Consider the following 23,705-nt stretch of genomic DNA (forward strand, 5'->3'; position numbering starts at 1 on the left):
CACCACTTTTTTCAGACAATGCTTACTTACCAACTAATTCTCCGAAGAGCTACGCTTTCCTAAAAAGTTGGTTCTATTCACCAACAGTCTTATAGGGTAGATGTTATCCAAGTGGTCTCAAAGTATCTGAAGTACAAAAGCACTTCCTGAACATGATTTGAAGAAAAATCTGCTCTGTAGGAAATGGTGCCAAGCATGTGCACTTGTATGCTTATTACCTATACTGGCCACAAAGCTAAAATGTGGAAAGAATTTCATATAACAACACTGTGGCATACCTACTATAGAAATGAGAAATACATGTAATTTCTATATTATATATATAACTAGCCCATTAAAAGCTATTCATATTGCTTATTCAGAGGACAGAGTGGGTGGAAGTCAGATTCTGTTGCACTGCATTCCATTGGAATGGCACCAGAACCATCTCAGAGCACATCTTACAGATACAACCAGCAATTTAGCGAAGTACACAGCAATACACCATGGGTTCCAGCTCATTTCCTCCTCCTCCTCCACTTAATGAGTCATAAAGTTATTTTATATCAGGTGATAGCTATTAATTGCCAATCTCAATAATGGAAGAAAGCTGTGTCACCACAGGTAGAGATATATTTAGCTACCAGGAGGTAATGCCTGCACTTCTGCCAGTGCAAACAGGCACAGAACTAGTTTCAAAGCAGAAGAATGGGGATGGTTCTTACCAATGAAGGCATGCATGAGAAGTTCAGATTTAAAGAAAGGTTGTCACTTCCTTGTCACTTTGAAAACCTTAGCTTCTGAAAGCTTCAGGTACTCAGTCTTACTCAGATTTTAATTCAGTATAGGATCTCCTCTACACTTTCAGGAAACAAATGAACCACCCATTCATTAATTCTACCATGCAGCTAGCAATTATAGCATGTTTAAGGATTTCAGCAGCTAGTTGAAGCAAGATCAGTTTTAGCAGGATTTTCCTGCTGTAACTACCTTGGCTTCCTATCTGAGAAAAACACTATCTTATCTTAGCTCACTGTGCATATGCCTACGCTGCGAGTTAACTGCTCACTAGCTAATGAAACAGCATGTTTCTTAATACTGGTACAAAGAAAAATTGAGTATGATGGAGGATGAGACTCTGCATTTTTAGCATGAGTCCAATGTATAACAGGTGACAAGCATCTCTTGTTAAACCTACCACTGGCAGCTTTTCAGCTTGCTATTTTCTCAAAGCTGCATTACCTATCTTTAAAAATTGAAAGCATAATGCATCTCAAATCTAATGACTGCACTGAGTGAGATTCCGTAGTCAGTCCAGGGTTTTCAAAGAACTCAGCATTTGGTATGCAGAATCCTTTGTACAAGAATGCTAAGAAGTCTAAGAAGTGCTGTCCTGCACAAACTCATCTTTGCACAGGTACATTGTACAAAGGACATTTTGACACTGGGGGCCAATTCCCATGACATCAGCAGCATCCTACAGGGTAATCCGTGCGTGTAATAGACCACAACAAACCAAACAGCAGGAAACAGAGCATGCAGGCGTCACATAATGAAAAGAAAAATCCCAAACAGAAAAACCAAATCATTGCTAAAACCTGTACTAAAGCCCTGTTCAGAAATCCACTCCAACACATGCTGGTACACAAGTTTTAAACGCAACCATGATGCTGGCACTAGCAACTCCATGGCATTCATGATCTACTTTAGTATGAGATTCCACACCAAAGACCTAGACATCTGTAAGGCATGAAGCAGCCTCCCTACATACTATGCTTGTGGTATTTCCATCACATTAAAAATCTGAATACATGCAAGCAAATGAAGTCAATCTGACTTGCAATGAATGTGACTGCCTCTTGGGCTATGCCTAGCACATTTGCTTAATCAGCTCCTAAGCAGGAAAATAAGTTAGTCGAGAAGACTTGAAGCATTCTACAGTTGGTCCATGTCTACCCTGGAACTAAAACAAGCAAAAACAAATGAGAAACTCACTGAAACCCGAGACATGATCAGCTATGCTGAATGACCAGAGATACGATTTATACAACACTTGTAGAAGATCATGGCTGAGAAGACAGTCTGAGCAGTTGATCTAAGTTATAAAGCAGGTTATAAAGCCTGAGGTTGCCCCCATCTATATAAAACTAACTTCCACCCACCCCTAAATTAGACGAATTTCACATCAGATGAATTGATTTAACCCAGCGGCTGCAAGAACACAAGCAGCATGGTAACTCGCAACAACTTAGGCTCGCTGTCTGAGCAAATGAGCAGCCCTTGCAGACCAGGCTATTCTGCTAGGGCTTCAGTCTACAGAAGTGGCCTCTAAGTCTAAACTAAAAGTGATACCCCCACTGAGTAGAGCAAGCACACCCAAGTCACAGCAAAAACTGAGGTCAGGGAAAAATCCCCGTTCTGTGAGTTCATGTCAAATATTGCAGCATTATCTAAGTACTGTAGGTTTCCCATACAGAAGGAAGTTAAGGCATTTTTCTTACCACAGCCAAGACTCTTGCTAAGCAGGTATGCTCACCTTAATCAACTAAGACAGGCTTCAAGGCTTGGCCTGAATCATGTTCAACAGTTAAATCAGAAGGAATACAAATAAGGTTGAACTAGGACTAGGAGGAATTCATCTCAAATGCCAGTCTCTTGGGGTCAGACTTTGGTACCATGTAACAATGATAATCAAGCATCACATTTGACTATTCCACCTTTGATACTTTGGTTGGAGAAATTTTTCGGAATCATCCATCTAAGGCAGAAATGGAAACAGGTTATTTGGCTTGTGGATCACTACTTGTGTTCCCAGTCCCCCACCCAGATCATGCTGAAGGTTTCACAGAAGCTGTCCACATTCGAAGATAACCCGATTAGCCAAATCCTCCTGTGTTACATCAGACATGTGAATTACCATTCTTCTGCTTTCCATATAAGCCGAACCAATGAACTGATTTCTGAAAAAGAATCACTTAAGGGAAAACTGGTGTTTAACCCCAGCCAGCTAGCTCAGATTTTTGCTCTGAACTGAGCTTCAGCCACAAGGCTCGCTCCACAGAAAGCCAACAGGCAGGGACTGCATCATTGTGGGAGGACAAAACAGCACCAGGGCAATCACCACAGGTCCTGACAGAAGCGACAGGTTTCTCATGCTACTGCACTCCCAAAAGGGCATCTCCTTCCCCCTTCAGCATACTGCATCTCAATTACCCATACATGCCAAATCTATGTATAGGAGAAAAAAATTAAGTAGCCTTTGTCCTTAGAGGTGTTGCACCTTTTCTTAAGGTTAAGTAATACAAGGTTAGTTCCTGTTACCTTGTATTGTGACAGCAGCTTTAGAACCTTGAAAAAAAAAGAGTAGCTAACTTCAAATCTTCCACCAAAAGCTTGAGCATGTTCTAGTCTTGAATTCTGGGGGCAAATATGCACTATTAGCTCTTTAAATAGCAATGCCTTAAGGAAAATAACTCCTCTAACTCTAGAATGATTACTTTATTCAGCTATCTTTCTCAGAAAGAAATTTTATCTCAGACTATTTGCATATGGTTAATGAAGGTACATAGTGTTTGGACACTACTGAATGTCTTAAAGAAGTTTATTCCAATCATCAGACATGATTTACACTGCTACTAAAAAGGCAGTAAATGGCAGAGACTTGCAATTCACTTTTGTTGTATTTAATATTCTTCACCTTCATCTTCTCCATCCATCGAGTCTGTGCCCACTTCTTCGTAATCTTTTTCAAGTGCAGCCAAATCTTCCCGAGCCTCTGAAAATTCCCCTTCCTCCATCCCTTCTCCAACATACCAGTGAACAAAGGCACGTTTGGCATACATCAGATCAAACTTGTGGTCTAGACGAGCCCATGCCTCAGCAATGGCTGTAGTGTTGCTCAGCATGCACACTGCCCGCTGGACTTTGGCTAGGTCACCACCAGGAACCACTGTTGGTGGCTGGTAATTGATGCCAACCTATGGGAAAAGCAGAAGAAACCATGAGTTGCCTTCTAGGATTTGACGTTGACTATAGTCAAAGTCAGAAAGCAGCTCTGTACAAGAACACAAGCCTCCATTTATTAAAGTCAGGTACCTACAGAAGATTTTAATGAGAAAATACACTTTGTACGCCCATTACAGTGAACAACAAGTCCAAGAGATTCATGATGCAACTGAGACTTGCCTTAAAACCAGTAGGGCACCAGTCCACGAACTGGATTGTGCGCTTGGTTTTGATAGCAGCAATAGCAGCATTGACATCCTTGGGGACAACATCCCCACGGTACAGCATACAGCAGGCCATGTACTTGCCATGGCGAGGGTCACACTTCACCATCTGATTGGATGGCTCAAAGCACGCGTTGGTGATCTCGGACACAGAGAGTTGCTCATGATAGGCTTTCTCTGCTGAAATAATTGGGGAGTATGTTACCAACGGGAAGTGGATGCGAGGGTAAGGCACCAAGTTAGTTTGAAATTCAGTAAGATCCACATTTAAGGCACCATCGAATCTGAGGGAAGCAGTAATGGAAGACACTATCTGGCCAATGAGGCGATTGAGATTGGTGTAGGTCGGGCGTTCAATGTCCAGATTCCTACGGCAAATGTCATAGATGGCCTCATTGTCAACCATAAAGGCACAGTCGGAATGCTCCAGGGTGGTGTGGGTAGTCAGGATGGAGTTGTACGGCTCAACAACAGCTGTTGAGACCTGTGGCGCAGGGTAGATGGCAAATTCCAATTTTGATTTTTTCCCATAGTCAACTGATAGGCGTTCCATCAACAGGGAAGTAAAACCTGAGCCAGTGCCTCCCCCAAAACTGTGGAAAATCAGGAAACCCTGCAAGCCAGTGCATTGATCAGACTGAAAGAGAAAATACATATGTTATAGCGATTGTATACATATTAAGAATCCCAAAACAAGCCTACTTCAAAAACTCATGAAAGATAACAATTCTTACACGTGCCAACTGATCAAGCTTCAGGAAACTAATATTTAATTCATCCATCATTTATCAAGGAATTATCCCATAGAAAAACATTCCAAACTTGTATTCTTAGCTGTTTTAAACCACCTACATGCTGGAAGACAGCCCTTCCACTTGAAATTACTACCTCAAAGCTTTCTCTACCCCCGTTCTCATGCCAAGGCAGTTAACAATTAAACAAAGCAATATTCAAAGAGCTATAGATCGTCTACCCCTTATGCTGATTTGATATTCTCTCTCTGCATACAGTGTAGGATACCCCATCTTAGAACTACTGCTATAGTCCTGCACAAGCTGCAAGCACGCAGCTCAGTTCAGGGAGATGACCTGTCAAGAAGTATTATGCTGCCATTCCAGTTTAGTCTTCTCAGATGAAGCAGCTAGACTGCCTCATCCTGAGAAAAAGAGTGCCACATGATGCTTACCTGAATTCCCAGGACTGGCAGGGAATTAAAACAGCTTGTAAGAGGAAGTTATAACCATATTTCTCAGGTCAAAGTACAGCCTGCTACAGTTTTAGCTTTAGAGCCTGTGGCAGCCAAGTGTTGATAGTATCAGCTTTGATCCACAAAAGGTGTGTTTTCTACTAACTCATTTAGCATTCCATATTAAAGCACCAGAGGTAAAGTCCGGATTTTTTTTTTTTTAAACACAATGAGAACACCTTGCCTTTGTGACACAGATTTGGCAAAGTATATACTAACTGCCCTAAAAAGGGAACTCTAACCCTAGCTGATGGCTTCATGATCTGCCACATGATCAAAGTACTAGGAAGCCTGAACCATCACAACCTCCTGGGATTTATTCCCTTTTCTACTGCTGTTACCATAAAATTGAATCAGAAATTTTAACAGGAGGAAATGCAAACAAAAGTCTAAACCACATAAGCAAACACACCTACTTAAGCTTCCTTGCAAGAGCTCCAGCCAGAGACCAATCCTTTTCCAGCAGAAACTATGCAAATCAGAATCATCTCTGTCCTGGCTTTCTGAAGTTAACACGAAGCTAAAAAAACTTTGGATATCTCATCAATATTTTAGGTCATCTGGAAGCCCTATCTGATAGAAGTAATCCAAACATCCTCTAAGAATAAAAACGGATGCAGAGTAAGTCCACAGCTTCTCCTACCATTGAACAAATTAAAGCACAGCTTACAGGCCTATGTATTTTGACAATTTCCAAAACCTAATTTCCAAACCCTGTAAAACAAGATAAAGAAACTTGTTTAAGAGCCTCCAGTGAAATGTCTTACCAGTTTCCTGATACGTTCCAGGACTAGGTCAATTATCTCTTTCCCAACAGTGTAATGACCTCGAGCATAGTTGTTTGCAGCATCTTCTTTACCAGATATCAGTTGTTCAGGATGAAAGAGTTGCCTGTATGTCCCATTCCTAACTTCATCTGAGGAGACAAGATACACATTTTTGTAAGTTAACTTTCTATGTAGGTCAGTTTTTTCAAACACCTGGATACCTACGTATTTTCAAAGTCTGGATACCTACTTCTGAAGGCATCCAGACTAAAATACCTTAGCCTATATAGGTAGATAAAAAGCAGCTTGTTTTCTATTAGAAGGCGATACCAAATACATAGTACAGTCTAAGTGCTAAATACCCGAGAAAAATGAAATTACTGCTTCGGAAACTGCCCTCTTTTCACAAAAAGTTTAGGTTTTTGACCTGCCAGAACAATTTGTAACTGAACTATGCCAGCAGAATCAGTCTACTGTAGTTTAAGACTCAGTTCAAGGCCCACTCCACAAATTAACATCTGAAATACTGCTTTTCCTCTGTATTTTCCAAGTCCTCCAGAAGCAGCTTTCTGCAGCCATGGGCAGTCAGAGCCTACACTGCTTGCCTATCGCCTCGTTTCCTTTAACTGCACTTTCTGCCAGGGGTAGAAGAGAGTGTTCAAATGGAACAGATGTTCCTGTACAGATATTCAGTTGTTCAAATATTACTAGAGCAAATGTAAACTCCAGCATGAATGGCTGCTATAAAGAAACCATATGAATGAACACAGAACACCCCCCACCCCCCGTGTCCAACCTCCCTCCCTTTCCCAGCTACAGATCCGGAGAACAATTCCGAGTTACGATCTCTACTTGCGATCAGAAATATGCACTTATATCTAGCAGGCTGAAGCTCTGTCCTACCACAAAGCTAACGGCACTCTGCATAGCTTTGTCTCTGGTTTAGCTCAAGCCATTCTTGAGCTATACTGTAATGCAGCACTCCACACTTCAGTTAAAATCAGGTGGAAAGCCAAGAGCTTTATTAACTACAGATGAAGTTGCCTGTGCACATATATTCTTTTTAAGTTGAAAATAAGTACACAAGACTTAAAGCTGTGTAGAATTCAAGATTTATATACACACTTATTATTTGAGTCAATTTAGACTGACGGGCTACCACTGTAGGTTGCAGTCCCATACTCCAAAGTATTTCCATGACTGCACCAGAACAAAAAAATTCAGAGAATTCTATTATTCGAAACACAGATGTTCGTAAGACTTCCTGCTTTACCTTTCTAAGCTGAGAAACAAGGGTAAAAGGGAAAAATATAGAACCTCAGGAGAAACATAACTGGTGGGGGCAACACGAGTCAAGATGGTTCTGGGGGAGTAACAGCCTGAAGAGTTAAGAGGAATAGTCATGGGACTGTGAAAGCATGCTGGAAGGAAGAACTTGGAGTAGAATGGACAGCTGAAGCAAGTTTTCCCTGGACATGCTGACCTCCATGTTTATGTCTCACTGGGGCAGATTTAGACTCTTCCATTCCTAGGCATGTTTCTGCTGCCCTGTTTCTTGGTGGGAAGCTTTGACAGTATTTTCACTTGCTAAACAGAGCTGATGCACATGGACAGCAGTCATGCTGCTTTCACTGAGGGCAGCATTGTTATGAAGCTCCAGAAATCCCCGGCGTACACACATGGCAGCTACAGAGCTGCTGCACGCACAGTAGATGTTTTCTCAAGCAGGGCACAGGGGCACGCTGCATGCAAAGAACCACGCTAGCCCTGCCCATGAAGTTAGATCTATAGTTTTCAAATAAGCAGGGCAGGAATAAGGAAAGCAGGCTAGTCACCAAAAGCAAACAATGCAACATTTGCAACAAAAAGCCCCAACTTTTCTAGTATTACCAAGCATTTCATAAGACAGCCTTTTGCCAATCTCCCATACTACATTTACATCATTAGCAAGCACTGGAACACTGCCATTTGCAATTTGTCTCAAGACTCACCAGCTCTTTCCCCAGAGGCAAGGCAAGAACTTTGCCACCTGCTCTCCTCCACCTCATTTCTCAGCCTTTCCTGGTTCCTTAGAGCCACCACCTGGCCAGCAGCAGAGGAAGCAACAACCATGGGGCTCAAGAAAACAGAATATCTGACCTACAACGGCTCCTGGGAATAATACAGCATAGGGCCAGAACGTGCTTTGACTCAGTGGACACGGCCCTAAGGGCTGTGGCTTAGTGATGGAACTCAGCGGTTCGGGTTTACGCTTGGACACGATGACCTTGAAGGCCTTCTCCAAGCTAGGTAACTCTGTTCCAAAGCTCAGTCTGGCACTCCCAGCCTTGACTTGCTCAGCCTTTTGCTCTCCCGCAGAATTCATCCCACTGTATTGCCACAGTGGTTTGTAGTGTGGTAATTCACCCACAAAGAACCCTGAATTTGCGTATCCAGGAGTAGCCCAAGCCTATTCACCCACCTCCCCTTCCCAACTCTTCCTACGTATTACAGAAAACAGATGAACACAGCAACTGCACAAGCACAGGCAATGCAGACCTCCTCTGAGAGCCTGAAATCACCACCTAGGGCGAGACAGCCAAAGCTGACTCCGGCAGAATTAATTCATGCACACGGATTGGCAAGAGCAAGAACACCACTGGTGTCTCAGGGAAGGGGCCTTGTGAACCGGGGGAGCAGCCAATGCCACCGAATGGGGAATTGGTCAGGGGCAGATGCGTGGGCTGAACGTTAAGAGCCAGTACTGTCAGAGCATGGCTACAACTGATCTCCAGGACAGGAGTTGCTTGTTAGTCCAAGATTAGGCTGCAGGAAGTTGTAGTGTATACTTGGAGGTCCCTGACTTTAGGCTAACAATTGAGATGCACTACTGCAAGCGCTACACAAGCTAGAAGATTGTTTTGGGAAAGCACAGGAATCGCTCCAACGTACAAGAAATCTACTTCGTGATGTCTATCAACTTTCTAACAGGTTGCTGTTGCCTACTGTACACACCACACCATATGGTTTCAAGAGGCTGTAACTAGTACCTTCTATAGCAAACGCATGTGGCATATTCAGAATTCCACAGGCTAGCAGAAGACAGTGTTTAATTCTTTAGGGCCCCAGAGCACCCATTATTTGCCACAGTCTCAATGAACACAAAGCCGAGCATTTCCCATTACTAGGCAGATGTAGAGAAGCTTTGCACAGTAAAAATTTAAAGCCCCAAAGTCACAAGACTAGGGAAATGGGTCCCTCAGGCAAAAACATCCAAGTTAAATTCAATCTACCAGCATGCTCTACAGACCCTAGCACAGAACGCTGTATTTACCTATTACTGCTGGTTCGAGGTCCACAAACACAGCCCGAGGGACGTGTTTTCCTGCACCAGTCTCACTGAAGAAGGTATTGAAGGAATCATCGCCGCCGCCGATGGTTTTGTCGCTCGGCATGGTACCGTTGGGCTGGATGCCATGCTCCAGGCAGTAGAGCTCCCAGCAGGCATTTCCGATCTGCACACCAGCTTGACCAACATGGACTGAGATGCACTCACGCTGCGGGGAGGAAAACATTGGATCACTCTACAGAAACAGCAGTTTCCTTGTTTAGAAAACGTTCGCGCACACAGCTTGAACTCCCACACTGCAAAGCTGTTAAAACCTTGGCCTTATTGTCTTGGTGTTAGGGCCATTTGGCACAAAGTCTGGCAGGACAAAAAAAGCTTCTTTCAGCCACCATCTACCTCCACCTCGAAAGGGCCCTTCTGGACATTGTCATTCCTACAGACTGATTTCTCTTGGTTCATCCTATCCTCAAAGAGACAAGAAGAGTTTGATCAACTCTTCCAAATCCTTCAGCCAACTTCTCTTCATAACAGATACTGATTTAGAAAAACTGATGACTACAGCTGGTGTTGTTTTCTTTTTTGCCTACACGTCCAGAAAACCATCCCAACACTCCAAGCCCCATAAACACTGCCACCAGAGGGAGCAAAACCTTCTGCAGGACCCAGGGCCATTTTGGTACATCCATACACGAAATCAAAAATCTCTTGATCACTTTAGGACAATTCCCCATTCACAAGGAAGTCTTTGCCTATCCAAACCCCTACCATCACGCTGTAAATGCGAAACATTAGGGCTCATATTGCATCGCTGCATGCAAAATAATGAACTCCTTAGCACTGAACAGTACTCTACTCCACTGAACCTCATTAAAGCTGTGTACAAAACAGTTTGTGTCAGCAGGAAGAACAATTCATACCCATTTACAGATTCCCAAGTTGCCTTTGATGTCCAGAGCACAGTGCCAGCTTCCTTATATTTCACCATAGAGCTTTGAATATTAAAAGCCAAACCACAACTGAACTATCTCCAGACTCCTGGTCCGTAGCATTTTATAGTAACTTCTGGCTTTGAGTTAGAGTCAAACACATTCTTCTGAGTATAGAACAGTTTTGAGTAAGTCGCATTTTACCACGTTCACACCCTACAACTGGGTGATACAATTAGTCTCCAAAAACTCCAGGATAAGCAGGATCTAGAACTGCCTAGTTCACAGGACTAACGTAGGGAAGTAGCAGCATTTTTTAATTTCCTTGGGAACACCAAGAAATTAGTCTTTATTTGCTAAAAACACCACCTGTTCTCAACTACAGCACTGAGAAGCCAAGAACAATTTCAGCTCTCCAACCTAAGCTGTCCATTCAGATATACAGCGCCCAGAGCAATCCACAGCCTCTGCAACCAGCCGTGCTCAGAGCTGCTGCCATCCTGCTCCTCTCCAAGGCTGTTGCTTCATCTGTCTCCAGGAGAAAGCACTGGGTTTGGCAAGGTACTGGAACAGCAGAGGACAGCCAACCCACACACTGTAAATAGGGCAGCTTCAGTACACAGCCAGCAAGGCTGCGCTGTCCCAGAGAAGCCAGGCCACATCCAGCTCCCAGGGAAGCGGGCCAGCCTGCAACTCTTTTCCATTGAGAGGAAAAAGTACAATATTAACCCCATCAATGTGCAGCCTCACCTGCAACCATGTCCTACCAGTGAGGTACACTCCTAACAAAACTCCTAAGCAGCTGGAGGTCACTGAAAGGAAGTGCGTAGGGACTAGCCTGCCCAAAAAGGTGAAAGCATGGAGGATGCCAAAATAAGGACGGGCTTTCCAGCATCAAATGAACTAATATCACTTCTTGAAACTACACAAAAAATGACAATTTATATTTAAAAAAAGTCTTGGAACGTACAGCCTGGACAACACAGCCCCAGTTCAGGTCCTGCAGGTGTCATCTTAAACATATGCATGTTTACTTTGATCAAGTACAAAGTTCAGCACTCGGGGCAGAGTGAGCCCCATGCCTCAGTACAAACAAAGAAACAGATAACTGCGAAGCTGCCCTGATGAAGAGATCCTGGGGGTCACCACAGGAACCATCCTGGACGTTCAGCAAGGCATCCTTATCCTGAACGAGGCAAGCAATGTACCAGGCTTCCGAAGGGGAGACACGCTGCAAGAGAATCCTTCCTCTTCCCTCCCCTGCAGGAGGCTTCAGGTCAGTGTTAGGAGGATGCTGGAAAATTTGGGCTGGGTGTTAGGAAAAGCTTCACCTGCAGGGTGGTGCAGCCCTGGAACAGGTCACCAGAGAGGCAGGAAGAGATCTGCATCCTTGGAGGGTTTCAAAGTCTGGATTGACAAAAATCGGTCACGCAAACCTGACCTGGCACTAGTTTTGGCCCTGCTTTGGGAGCTCTCTTCAACTGCTTTTCTGTAATTTTACCAAGTACCTTTATATAGTAGGTGGCTATTTAGTGAAACAAGAATTACTATTAGGCACTGATGTCTAAGAGTCTGCATATTCCCTTCCCACCAAGAACACTAACCAACAGAACAAACCCTGAGCCTGGGAAGTGCAGTGTCCAAGACCTAAAGAGAGGCAACAGACAACTGTCATTACAGCTTTCGGCCTTCACACATCACCACAGTGTCATGTTAATAAGGTTTAACTACGTACTACACACAGTACTGTTAAATGCCGTATTCAAGCCACAAGTCAGGACACAGAACGCTGAAGGAATTAAGACTACAGACCCTCCCACACCTTCCACTTCCATACACTATTTTCAAGCACAGACTCAGTTTCACTGAAGTTTCCCACAGAACCTGGGCAGTTCTGCACCCAACCCAAACCTCCCAAGCCCCTATTTGCCTCTGCCTCCTTTCGTTACATGATCTGCTCCAGCTTAAGAGTGTTGGCTTGTCTTCTGTAACTGCCTTTTCTGTAGCTGCAGACTATTAAATATTCCCATGCTGTACTCTTTGCCAGACTGCAGAAGCCCAGCTCTCTCCAGCTGTCCTTGTGGATCATGCTCTAGGCCCCTTACACTCTCCAGCACAGTACTTCAGGCACAGCTTCATCTGTGTAGAGGGAAAGCAAAGTTTCATGAAAACGGCTGTACTGGCTTAGACCAAGTTCAACAACATAGCCAGGAACGTGGTTTCCCAAGTATGAAGCTCATCTCTCACCACTGGTGTTACCCGTGATAACTGCACCCCCTGCGAAGGTGGGGGGCTGCAGTCACGCTGACACTGCTTCAGCTAAAAACGTGACCACGAACAGCTCCCAGGGGAGGGTAAGAACACGGCAAGGACATCACCTCTCACCCCCCCAGTGCTCTCATAGTGTTTAACCACTGTCAACTCAACAGGCATTTTCTGTGCATCCATGAGGACGTGGAAGCGGTCTGTCACGTTTCTTAAACCCGCACATCATCACGTTTCTTAAATCCTCTCCTGCACGAGGGCTTTGCCATGCAGGCAAGGTCTTCGTGCTTGCCCCGAAGCCCCCGCTCCTTGCCCTGGAAGGCAGGGCGCTGCCCCCACCCCTTGCCACCCCCCCACCTTTCAGCCCCCCCCTCCGTACCCCCAAGCGGTGCCTCCCACGGGCGCTCCGCTCCAGCTTCGTTACCCGGCCGAGCCCCGGAGGAATTAAACCCCCCCCCCCCCGCTGCCCCTTCCCTCACCGCCGGGACGAGACGAGCGGGGCTCCGGGTGCCAGCGGCCCCCAGAGGGGGAGCCCTCCGGCACCTCTCCCCCCCCGGGCACCTCCCTCCCCGCTGTTTACCCCCTGCGGGCGCCTCAGCTCCTCTCAGCGGACCCCGCACCAACAGCCCCGGGGGGGCGCGGGGCCCCGCCGCCGCCATGTTCTCGGCGGAGCCGCCTCCATTTTGGGACGCCTCCAGTTGTTACGCTCCGCGCCCGCCGTCAGGAGCAGGGCTCGCCCGGCCTCCCCTGACCCCTTCCCCTGTCCCCGTCTCAGCGCTTGGAGCCGAGCCGGCCGCCGCCTCCCCCCGCCCCGCTCACCATGGCTCCTCGGGCCGGCAGCGCTGGGGGCAGCAGACGCGCAACGGGTCTGGGCAGCGCCGCGAATGCAGGCGCCCTGCCCCGGCCCGCCCTATATAAAGGAGGGGCGGGGCTGCTGGCTCCCTCCGTCCTGCTCATTGGCTACGCCTCGCCCGGAGGCGTCGCCCGCTCGCAGCGCTATTGGGTGGCTGCGCTTGGAGACTGTCCGCTCTCCCAATCGGCGCCGGGCGGCGGCGGAGCGGGCCGCGCAATTGGAGCGCAGATATGAATTTCAGCTTCTTGCGCGAGCTATTGGTTGGTTCGTAAAGAGGGGCGGGGAGGGGGGCGGGGCTCAGCCTTCCCGCCAACGGAGGGCAGCGCCCATTTTTTCTCCTCAGGATGGGGGGGCCGCGGCTTCCTCATGGCTCCGGGCCGGGGAGCTCCGCGCTGGCCTCCGGTCAGAGCCCGCCCGTGTCTGGCCAAAGCGGCCAGGCAAAGGGCTTGGTGCTTGGGTCACCCCAAACCAGGCAGGCCCTGAGGGAGCTCTGCTCTGGTGGTGCAAGTTACCGGGCTACACCGTGCTTGGCTAATGATCACCAGAAGCAATAGTCACACAACGAGAAGGACTTAAGTCCAAAGAACCTGATCCAGAAAAAACCCTAATAAAATCATTGCATTTCATGTTGAAATAAATATGTTGAGTAAATGCTCCAATTTAAACCAAGTGCTAAGACGGTGTAAAAACCCTGTGGTGTGTCCCAATATTAATAATAAAATTAATATAAATATTAATATAATATTTAACATTTATATTAACAGAAATACTGATGACATCACCAAACTTACTTTTTGGGTGGAAAGTGGCAGCTACATGGCACGCATGGGAAGCTTCATAACCGGAGCGCCATGGGAAGCACAGCATCAATTTCAGGAAATTGCTTCTCCCCCTGCTGAGCTAAGCTTTTGAGGGCAGGATACATATTTGAAACAATTTTAAGCAATAACAAAGAAGTAGATTGTGTTTTCCTCTTCCTGTGTAGCTCTCCACTCCTGTGAGCAGCTGCAACAGAAGGGGCACAATGGTTGCTTAACACCTGAAGGGAGCCTGATGCAGTTGTGTCAGCTCACCAGGGCCTATAGGTAGCTGGACAAAGTGACGGAAATTGGTAAATCCCCTCAGTACTACTGAGCTCAAGAGGTTGATAACTAAAACCCGTTAAGGATGCTTCTATCGCTGTCTCTGAAGTCACTGTGATCATTCCAGCACAGGGTGTGGAAATGAAACCTGAGAGGGTACAAACTCAGAATTACTGAAAGAAAAGACAGGCAGAAGGCCTCCAGGAAGCAAGGATCAGAAAGAGAGAGAAGGACAGAGAGGTGGAGGGAGGGGGGAAGGCAGAAGTAATATTGATATATTTGTTTTTCCAAAGAATTATGCCAAATGTGAGTAGCTGGCTGAAAAACAGCTAAAATATGACAGTCCTAGGCTGCTTGTATTTAGAGAATTTGGCTGCCTCCACACAAGGGGAAGGTTGATGAGGGTTTGGGGGATGGTGGGGAGCAATCACACATACGAGTACGTATATGTTCAGCAGGATCTACTTTCTCCTGCTCAATAACCATACTGTGAGTATGGAATGGAAACCTTTTTGGAACTGTTAGCTGGATGGTGAGGGCTGTTGACATCAGATGAATACATACAGTTTTGCAATTAGTTTATTTTTAAAATGTCTTCTGTGCTTTTAAGTAATCTAGTCCTCAACAAGCACAAACTATGTGCTTAGTGTTATCAGGTTGGTATATATTTGAATAATCCAATCAACATTAAACTTCTAATAAACCCCCATTCCAGCTGAGCTCTTATAATATGCTCCAGTTGGCTCTGAGACCTGAGAGGACTTGTCTTTCTGTTTTTTTCATTTTCTTTGTTTTATGCTAATTGCTTAGCCTCATTTCATTGAGGTATAATCTTGGCTGCAACGTGCCTTTAGCTTAGTCAGTATCCTTAGTGAAGCTGTTTGGTAGAGAAGAATAGGACAGTCCTCAGAGTCACAAAATCACAGAGTGGTGGAGGTGGGAAGGGCCCCCTGGGTCCCTCCAGTCCCCCCTGCCCCAGCAGGGCCACCCCGAGCAGGGTGCCCAGGGCCACGTCCAGGCAGTTTTGGAGCTCCCCAAGGAGGAGACCCCACAGCTTCGGGGCAGCCTGTGCCAGGGCTGCGGCCCCCCCAGCACAGCCGTGCTGCTGGGGGTCAGCGGGAGCCTCCTGGGCTCCAGGTTGTGCCCAGAGCCTCTGGGCCTGGGCCTGGGCACCGCTGACAAGAGCCTGGCTCCGTCCCCTCGTCCCCTCCCTGCAGGAACGTGTAGACTTTGGGGAGCTGCCCCTGAGCCTCCTCCCCTCCAGGCTGAGCAGCCCCAGCTCCCAGCCTCCGCTCACAGCAGCGATGCTCCAGCCCCTCAGCACCTTCACCACCAGGCTGCCCAGGTCTCTCCCGCACTGGGGAGCCCAGCACTGGTCCCAGCGCTGCAGGTGCTGAGCAGAGGGGCAGGATCAGCTCCCTCGCCCTGCTAGCAGTGCTTTGCCTGATGCAGCCCAGGACACCATCGGCTTTCTCTGCAGCGAGGGCACAGTGCTGGCTCAATGCCCTAGCTGTCTGAGACATGCAGAACAGAAATCTGCAGTCACCAGTGTTCACACTCAAATGGGAAGGATCACACCTGAAGTGCAAGGCTGTCTTCTGGGACTGCCCTTCCTCCCAGTGATCATACAACATCCCATGAGCTATTACAGCAATTGCTAATGGAAGATAAAAGATGACAATAGCGACAATATTTCAGTTTCTTTAGTCTCTCTTTTTTAAAAAAAAAAAAAAAAAGAAAAGTTACATCTTATTTTTTTCTCGTCCTGCCATCTGTTGTGCTTTTCTCAATGCTTCTCCTGAAAGATAAAAAAGAAAACAGACCAAACTTTATTTCATGATACCACATATTGCAACTGTATTTTAAATATTTCAGTGTTGTTTTTTTTTTTCCTTCTCCTTTAAGCTTACCATTTTAGGCATCAGGTGAGTCTGTGAAAATGTCTTGCTTTCATTCAAAAAATACATTTGGTTCTGGCCTTTCAGATTTCTAAGAAAATCTTCAACCTGTGAGCAAAGTTTGAGCTCGGCTCTAAAATGTACAGACAAGAAGTTTCCACAATGATTTTTTTTTTTTTTTAAACTTCATGAATTATAAAATGCTCTGACCTGAAATAACACTCACACTACTCTAACTGTCCTTTCAACTCTGCCAATGCAGGTTAGCAATGGGGCCAGCCTCTGAATTGTCAATGGCACACAATCACACTGTGGTGTTTTATTCTCCTTTATAAATGTCACAGGACCATAAAACCAGAATGGTCAGACACCTTGCAAAAGCAGGATATGAAAACGGTCTCACTGAGTGAGTGCAGCGAGTGCTCTTCTCAGCTTAGTTCACAAGTAAAATTGGACTCAGGCCAGGCTGGGGTATTACAGTATGCCTTGGTCCAGCTTAAACGGAGGTTTTCACATACTTAACTGCTCTACTAATTAGCTGGTCTGATTTGTCTTAACAGCTCTGGGAAATGGATTTGGCACAGAGCTCAGCTCTGTAAAGCAGCATTATCCCCGATAATCTGGACTTACCAGGACTGCCCCAGCTGCACAAAGTGTTTCTTAACTTCAGTGAGAAAATCAGGTTTTGGTGCTATTTTGACAAATTGCATACAGCCACTCGGGCACCTGAAATCTGCTCTGTTGTACTGCATGAACTGCAATAAGGCTTCAGTCCCTGGGCTCCAGCGGCATAAAAGGGGCATTGAGACAGTGGGACCAGGCAGCTGGCAGCTTGTGCTGAGTTTGCCTTGGTGTGCCTTGCCATAGCTGCACTGACGAGAAATAACGCAGCCCTACAGAAGGTGGTGTTGCTGGATGCCTGGAAAAACATTTCCATGGGACTGAAATGCATTGGATTTAGTCTGACTAAATGTTAATGTAAAGTCCTAGGGGCTATCATGTATCCACAACTTCTTGAATACATTCTTTTTTTTTTTTCTTTTTTTTTTTTTTTTCTGCTGGATATTATTTCTGAGTGCGGTGTGAGAATTTTTTATATTTCTCCAGGATTTCTCCACGTCTGGTAACGCTATCAAGGCCCATAGAGCACAGACTTTGGCTGTGTACCATATTTTCAGTGAATATGACACTTCCAGAAAATGCCAGAGTGCTGTGTACTTGTGACAAAGTCTCAGCAGCTCCACAGTGGGTCTGGGGCTTCTTAGATGAACCATCTTTGAATGTACAACCATGCAGCTCTTACTTTCTGTTCTTTCTGAGAAATGTTGGACAACTGATGCATGCACCAGTGAAATCCTTGACAAAAATGTGATAGCCTTACCCCCGTACCTGTCTGCTAAATGTCAGTGCCAGGTTTGAGATGATCTGGGATTTTCATGCACTATTTTCCAGCACTCTAATTGGCAACAGTGAAATGCTGCAGGGTCTCGACTCCTCATTCCCAGTTCACAGAAAACCCTTGGTGTCCTGCACTGTTACAGGATCGGGTATTTTTTGGGGCTGGCGAGGAGTTCCTTCCAAATCACTTCGCAGGGATCTTGACGTATTTTGCTTTTCTTTTAATCTTCATTTGCAACACGGGGTGCAGCTCCCTTGGGGTCATCCGATCCGGGAGCGTGCCTGACCTCTGGAGGGAGGCCGGCCGCCCTGCCTGGGGCCGCTCGCCGAGCAGTTTTATGGGGCCTCCGACTTTATGGGGCCTCCGACTGCACGGCTGACCTTTGGCTGCTGCCGAACACGGCTCTGCGAGGCTGGGGAGGGACGAGGTTCCTGACACCGAGCAAAGCAGCGCCTTTGTTAGCCCTTTGGAGAGGTGGAAGACGAAGAGGGCTAAACAGGGCATTTGTTCTTTTTTTCTCTCCGTAGACTTGCAGGGAATGGCAGATAAGGGAAGTCCGGCTAGCAAGAAGGGGGGAAAGCAGTGCTTCCTGCACGGTGCTATGAGATTTTTCGTTGGTTTAATACTTGCTGCAGTCAGGTCCTGCTTAGCCTAACTCACCTGCCCACTCAGGCCCAGGCACTGCGTACGGACCCCGCTGTCGGTAGCTGCACGAGCAGACAGCACCGTGGCCTTTCCTGCCTGACTGCACTGATGTGAACTAAATGAAGCAGGCAAATCAAGAAAAGATAGCCGGAATGGGAAGCTCTGTTTCGCTAAATCAGCTTCAAATCGCAAACCACTGCAGCTCTATCTGCAGATCTCTCCTTGCCCCCGTGGCCAAGGTACAAAGGGGCCTCGCCGCAGCAGAAGGTGCACACGCAGGAGATTTCCAGTGCCTGTGCAAGCTGAACGTCAACGAGCCCTGCTGGAAGGGAAGGCAAACCCTGCGCTGCCACGGCTGCGGGGTAGGGCCCTACAGAGGGACTGCCTGGGCAAGTGGGGTGCACCCGAGCACCTGGGGTGCTCAGGTCCCGGAGAGACACTGCAAATGTTGTGGCAAATCAGCTCATATCGCGGGGCTTTGATTGCAGTGTGGAATGTTTATCCCATCACACGTACCTAGGCATTTTGTCTCAAGTGCTGCGCATTGCAAGCAGAAAGGAAAGGCTTGGGGAAGACGCACAACACGTGGAAACGCTTGTTCCACTGATCTCAGGCCAAACCTCCACGGGAGGACATGGATTCTCCATGAGGGTTTCGGGAATGTGTGCCAAGAAATATCTTTCATTTAGAGCGGAAAAATATCCAACTAGATGGAGCTGAATTAATTTCTGACCTAAACACTCCCCGTTCCAGATGGGCTGGAGATCCGTAGATATGGGGCTGATGACAGAACACGTAGCTGCAGTGGGTCGGACGAGGTAAGCAATTGTTCCTCTCCTGAACGCTGAACGTGTTCGGTAGGCATATCTCTAATTATATGATTACAGCCTGCTTATAGCCGGTCCTCTCCCTTGCAGGGAGTGTCAAAACAAGTGGAAGGATGTGCTTGAGTTGCCAAATTGGAACCCCAAAGGGCTGGGCTCTCCTTTTGTTTTGCGAGATTTCCTACGTGATAGTCAGCAGAACTGCAACAGAACGCGTGTACACGGGAGATTAATATTGCACTGGCAAGTTTAATATCAGCATTCTCTACCTTGATCATTTGACTTTGTAACCTTAATGGGCTATTAATGTAGCTTCTTTGCAGGTAATCCTTAAATAAGTTCCTGTTTTAATGGCCTTAAATACATTCCCTATTTTTAAATATTTCATTATTTGCTCTTCCAACTGTTTTAATCCTGCTCGTGCAAGCATGGACTTTGCTACCTGCCCTATTTTTTGTTTTCCACAAGTCCACATTGCAGGGGCTGAATCCCTGCTTGTTTTAAATGCTGCTTCAGCTCTGCCTTTCACAGGGTAATTCTTGCCTACCTGCCTGGGGTAACAAACCTCCAGCAGACATCTGTAGGAGCTGAAACAGTTTCTCTGTCAAGCCCAGTTATTTATTTATTTATTTTACACTTAAAGGCCTTCAGAATTACTCACCTAATTGCAATGCCATCTCTGTATGGAGAGTTTTGTGCTGCTGTGCTTGGTTTTGGTACCCCTCCATCTCAAATTATGCCAGACTTTGGTATTGCCTGTCTTGGTTAAATGTATGGGCCCAGGTTCTGTTAGTTACCTGGATGTAAACTGACTCTAGCCTATAATTTATTTTTCATTCCCCATCACTAACTTTTGATTAAGATACTGAAAATAAACCTTGTGTTGCTGCAACTTCAGGCCTTTTTTTTTTTTTCTTTTTAGAGGGGGTAACTGAAATCACTCATTAGACCCGACCTCTCTCTCTCTAGTTAACCTTCTTCCCCCAGTCAAACAGTAACCTTGCCTCCCAACTCATTTGTATTTCTAGTGTTTGGACGTTCTCATCTGTACTGATGCCATGCTGCATGGTTCTTTCGACCAAGCAACACCTCAGCTGGTGCTGCAGTTGGCCGACACGGCAAACAGCTCCCATTGCAGCCCAGAGCTGCCAGTGGCAGCACAGGCTGGGTGAAGCGACACAGATCTGAGTCTGTTCCTCCATCTTAAGTGCACTCAGGGCTGTTTTAAAGAGAATCCATTGGGTTCGTGACCAGGTAGGAACAGAAGCTCCGTGGCCTGTCTCAGATCCGAGATGTGGTGAACTCACGGTGACACCAACCAGCTGCAGAGGAGCATCGGAACAGAGCTGGGCATTCGTTTCCCCACGCACCTTGAAGATTTAAGTGCACTGACTGCGCCAGAGAGCTCCGGGTGGCACAGTAGCCTGCTGAGGGTATGCACACGAGGCACAGCCGGGACCCCACTGCAACCAGTGCACCCAGTCCAGCACTGCATCAGCCTTGTGAGCAGCTGCCTGCGGCGACAACCAGGCTTCGCTGACAGCTGTTACAACACCAGTTAAGCATTAGTTTAGCTACAGCAGCAGCACGATAAATCTGCTTGGAAAGGCAGGGGGTGCCAAGAAACGGATGCCAAGAAATAGAGCGAGAGGTTCCCAGCTGACAGGAGCTGCGCTTTGTGCTGTGCTGCTCCAAGTGCTGCGATGGGCACGGTGGCTTCACCTCTCCCAAAGTCGGGAGCTGGGGCTCAGGCACAGGCCAGCTGCACGCAGACATTGCCTTTTGGCACTAGCGTATAGGGTTTTCGATATAAATCCCCAAATCCCAGCAGGCCTCTGGAGAGAAGGGATGGGACCAGATCCCTCTGAACGGTGCTGGCATCGTGGGGGCCTTGCACAGCATCAGCCCCAGGGGGACCTGGGGCTGCCGAGGGATCGAGCCTCCAAACTGCCTGCTGACACCTGCAGCTGTATCTCTCCCAGCTGTTCCTCACCAAGGGAGGTTCCTTCACCAGCCTGAAGCCACTTTCCCCAAACATCTTTTCTTCTCTGGAGCCAAGTTGTGTGTTTGCTGGCTCCTGGCGCTTCTGTCCCCGTAGCCTTTTTGGTGCTAGTCCCTTGGATCCGTCACAGCTTGACAGAGACCAGAGTCCTTCTGCCCGTGTCAGAGAACAGGAGCCACAGACTGCTCCCTCCCCAGGAAAGCACGAGGCAGCTCTTGGAGCCACGTCTTCATGTGCCATTGCCAGAGATTCCAAAGTAACCAGAGGCTCTGCAACGAGCTGTGGTCTGGCTGTTTGCCATGGAAAGAGCATGCTCTTAATAATGTTCCAGGCAGCGTGCAGAGCCAGCTGCTCCAGGAGGAGACAGATACCTGCATTGACATGGCTTTGCTTGTTTTCCCTTGCTCTAAGGGCATCTCTTCCAGCTGCGCTTGAACAATTGCAGGGGGTTGCTCCTGGCAGCACGCACACGAGCGCTTTGCCTCTGCACGCACAGGGATTAAGGCAAGCAACTGTCTCCCTTCCTCCAGGGGAATTCAGAGCCTCCTGGAAGATAAGGAACATGAAAGCGGGAACAGAAACACAGCTGAGTATACACACACTCCCTGCTGCTTCCCCAGTGAGAAGCGGGGATAAACACACCCGTGCGGGAGCGCTGCTAGCACGGCCGCTCGTCCCAGGGCCTGCGGCTCCCCTTGCTGCCACAAATGGCTCTGAAAGACTTTTCAAGGACAGACGTTGCCTGCAGTTCTGACCTGTCCTGCCAGACCAACACCCACCGGGAAGGCAAGAGGCTGGAAAAAACACAGCTCCGGCTCTCACTGCTTTGGCCTCCTCTGGCGGCTGAGCTGCGGCTGCATCGGTCAGAACTTGCCCCGCTTTCAGGCCCAGCTCATTTATGGGACGGGAGCCTGCCTCGAGCTGTTCCCCTCCACCCCAGCCAACACATCTGAGAGACTCCTGCCAAGGAGGGAAGGGTTGCCGTCTGTTTCTCCATGCAGCAGCCATATCGGAATGGTTCATATTGAACCGAAGACAAAACTGAAGCCCCCAGAAAGTGACCGTGATGTGTGATCGAGGGATAGATCCTCTGCCTCGAGCTGTTACCCCCCCCCCCCCCCCCCCCATTTAGCACCCTCTGAGCTTCAGACGTGCAGTATTTAAAAATCAGGTTTCAGCAGCCCATAGAGCTGACTGTGCCGTTCCAGATGACGCATTAGAAAGATGCGGGAACCAAATTCTCCAAGGGGCTTCCTGCATCCCCTCTTAGGAGATGGAAACATGATCTGAGCAACCCAGAAACCTGTTCAACTCCTCCTCTGCGATTCATTTAGGGACCAAAGCACTTCATTTTTATGCCCTGCATGGCCTTTAAAGCAAGACACGTTTTCGGGTGCCCATGCATTTCACCCAAAGCACACCTATGAGAAGACAACCTTGGCTTCTTTCACCCAGCTGGGGGCTGCAGCCCCCCCGCTCAGTGATCTGCGCTGCCAGGCCACCGCCTCCCCACTCTCTACCCTCTCCGACACAAAAAGGTCCAGCAGCACTTGTGAGAAAGCTGCACTTTAAGAACCCGGCCGAGGTGCAGCTCAGCACAAAAGTATCATTTATGCTGAGACGCACGACAGAAATTGGTTAAAGGAGCATAAAGCTGGCTTTTATGAAAATCTTGCTCTCTTTGCACTTTTGTGGTAAGTTCCACTCGTCTGTTGTGGTTTCTTTCCATGGCCCCCAGCAACTGCAAAATACTTGGTGGTTTGGTGTTCCTTTGATTCTAGGCTTTGGCCATTATTAACCTGGCTTTGCAGGAGACAGGGAAGCATTTCCCTGCACTATTTGTTTACGGACCCTGCAGCTATTTCCTATTATTTCCTATCCTCCTACTTTTCTTGTTCTTGCCAGGGAGTGAATTGTCAGGCACGTAAAACAACACGCAGAGACTTTTTATAATACGTTTCAGATATCCCACTTCTCCTAAACACTCACACGTTGTAAAAACTGCCCATGCTGATATGGCAGCGTCTGTCACGCAGCGTAACAGAGCTCTGCGGCTCTGAGGAAATAAGCAAGGCAAGACGAGTGGGAGATGTAATTCCAGAGCTCTGTCTCCTAGTAAACCTGGCCCTGTTTTTGTCATTCCACAGCCCTTTCCTCAACTCTGCTGAGCTCCTTGATGTGCTACATGCTGGCAGGAGGTTCCAGATGCACTGAGCTGCAGAAATTGCAGAGATCCTACCTTAAGCCCTCCTGGCTGCCTAC

The 23,705-nt window shown here is 47.3% G+C and overlaps 1 protein-coding gene across 2 annotated transcripts; it reads right to left on the reverse strand.

The window, feature by feature from the left end:
* Positions 1-3,562: 3,562 nt before the first annotated feature.
* On the reverse strand, positions 3,563-13,670 carry LOC118255434 (tubulin alpha-8 chain). 2 transcript variants are annotated; one of them, XM_035561611.1, is made up of 5 exons: positions 13,560-13,670; positions 9,535-9,757; positions 6,222-6,370; positions 4,165-4,845; positions 3,563-3,956 (listed from the first exon to the last, which is right to left on the reverse strand). In XM_035561611.1, the coding sequence occupies exons 1-5, from the start codon at positions 13,560-13,562 to the stop codon at positions 3,663-3,665; spliced, it is 1,350 nt and encodes a 449-aa protein (XP_035417504.1). In that variant the 5' UTR covers positions 13,563-13,670; the 3' UTR covers positions 3,563-3,662. The 2 variants fall into 2 exon arrangements, with proteins under 2 accessions (XP_035417504.1, XP_035417505.1); XM_035561612.2 differs by lacking the exon at positions 13,560-13,670 and adding an exon at positions 12,425-12,445.
* Positions 13,671-23,705: the final 10,035 nt, after the last annotated feature.

The sequence above is a fragment of the Cygnus atratus genome, chromosome 24, assembly GCF_013377495.2.
Source record: "Cygnus atratus isolate AKBS03 ecotype Queensland, Australia chromosome 24, CAtr_DNAZoo_HiC_assembly, whole genome shotgun sequence".
NCBI classification, from domain to species: Eukaryota; Metazoa; Chordata; class Aves; order Anseriformes; family Anatidae; genus Cygnus; species Cygnus atratus.

Coding starts and splice junctions, on each gene's coding strand:
- LOC118255434 (XM_035561611.1), bottom strand. Junction 4,846..6,221: donor TGGAACGTATCAGGAAACTG/GTAAGACATTTC, acceptor TTTCTCTTTCAG/TCTGATCAATGCACTGGCTT. Junction 3,957..4,164: donor GGTGCCCTACTGGTTTTAAG/GCAAGTCTCAGT, acceptor CTTTTCCCATAG/GTTGGCATCAATTACCAGCC.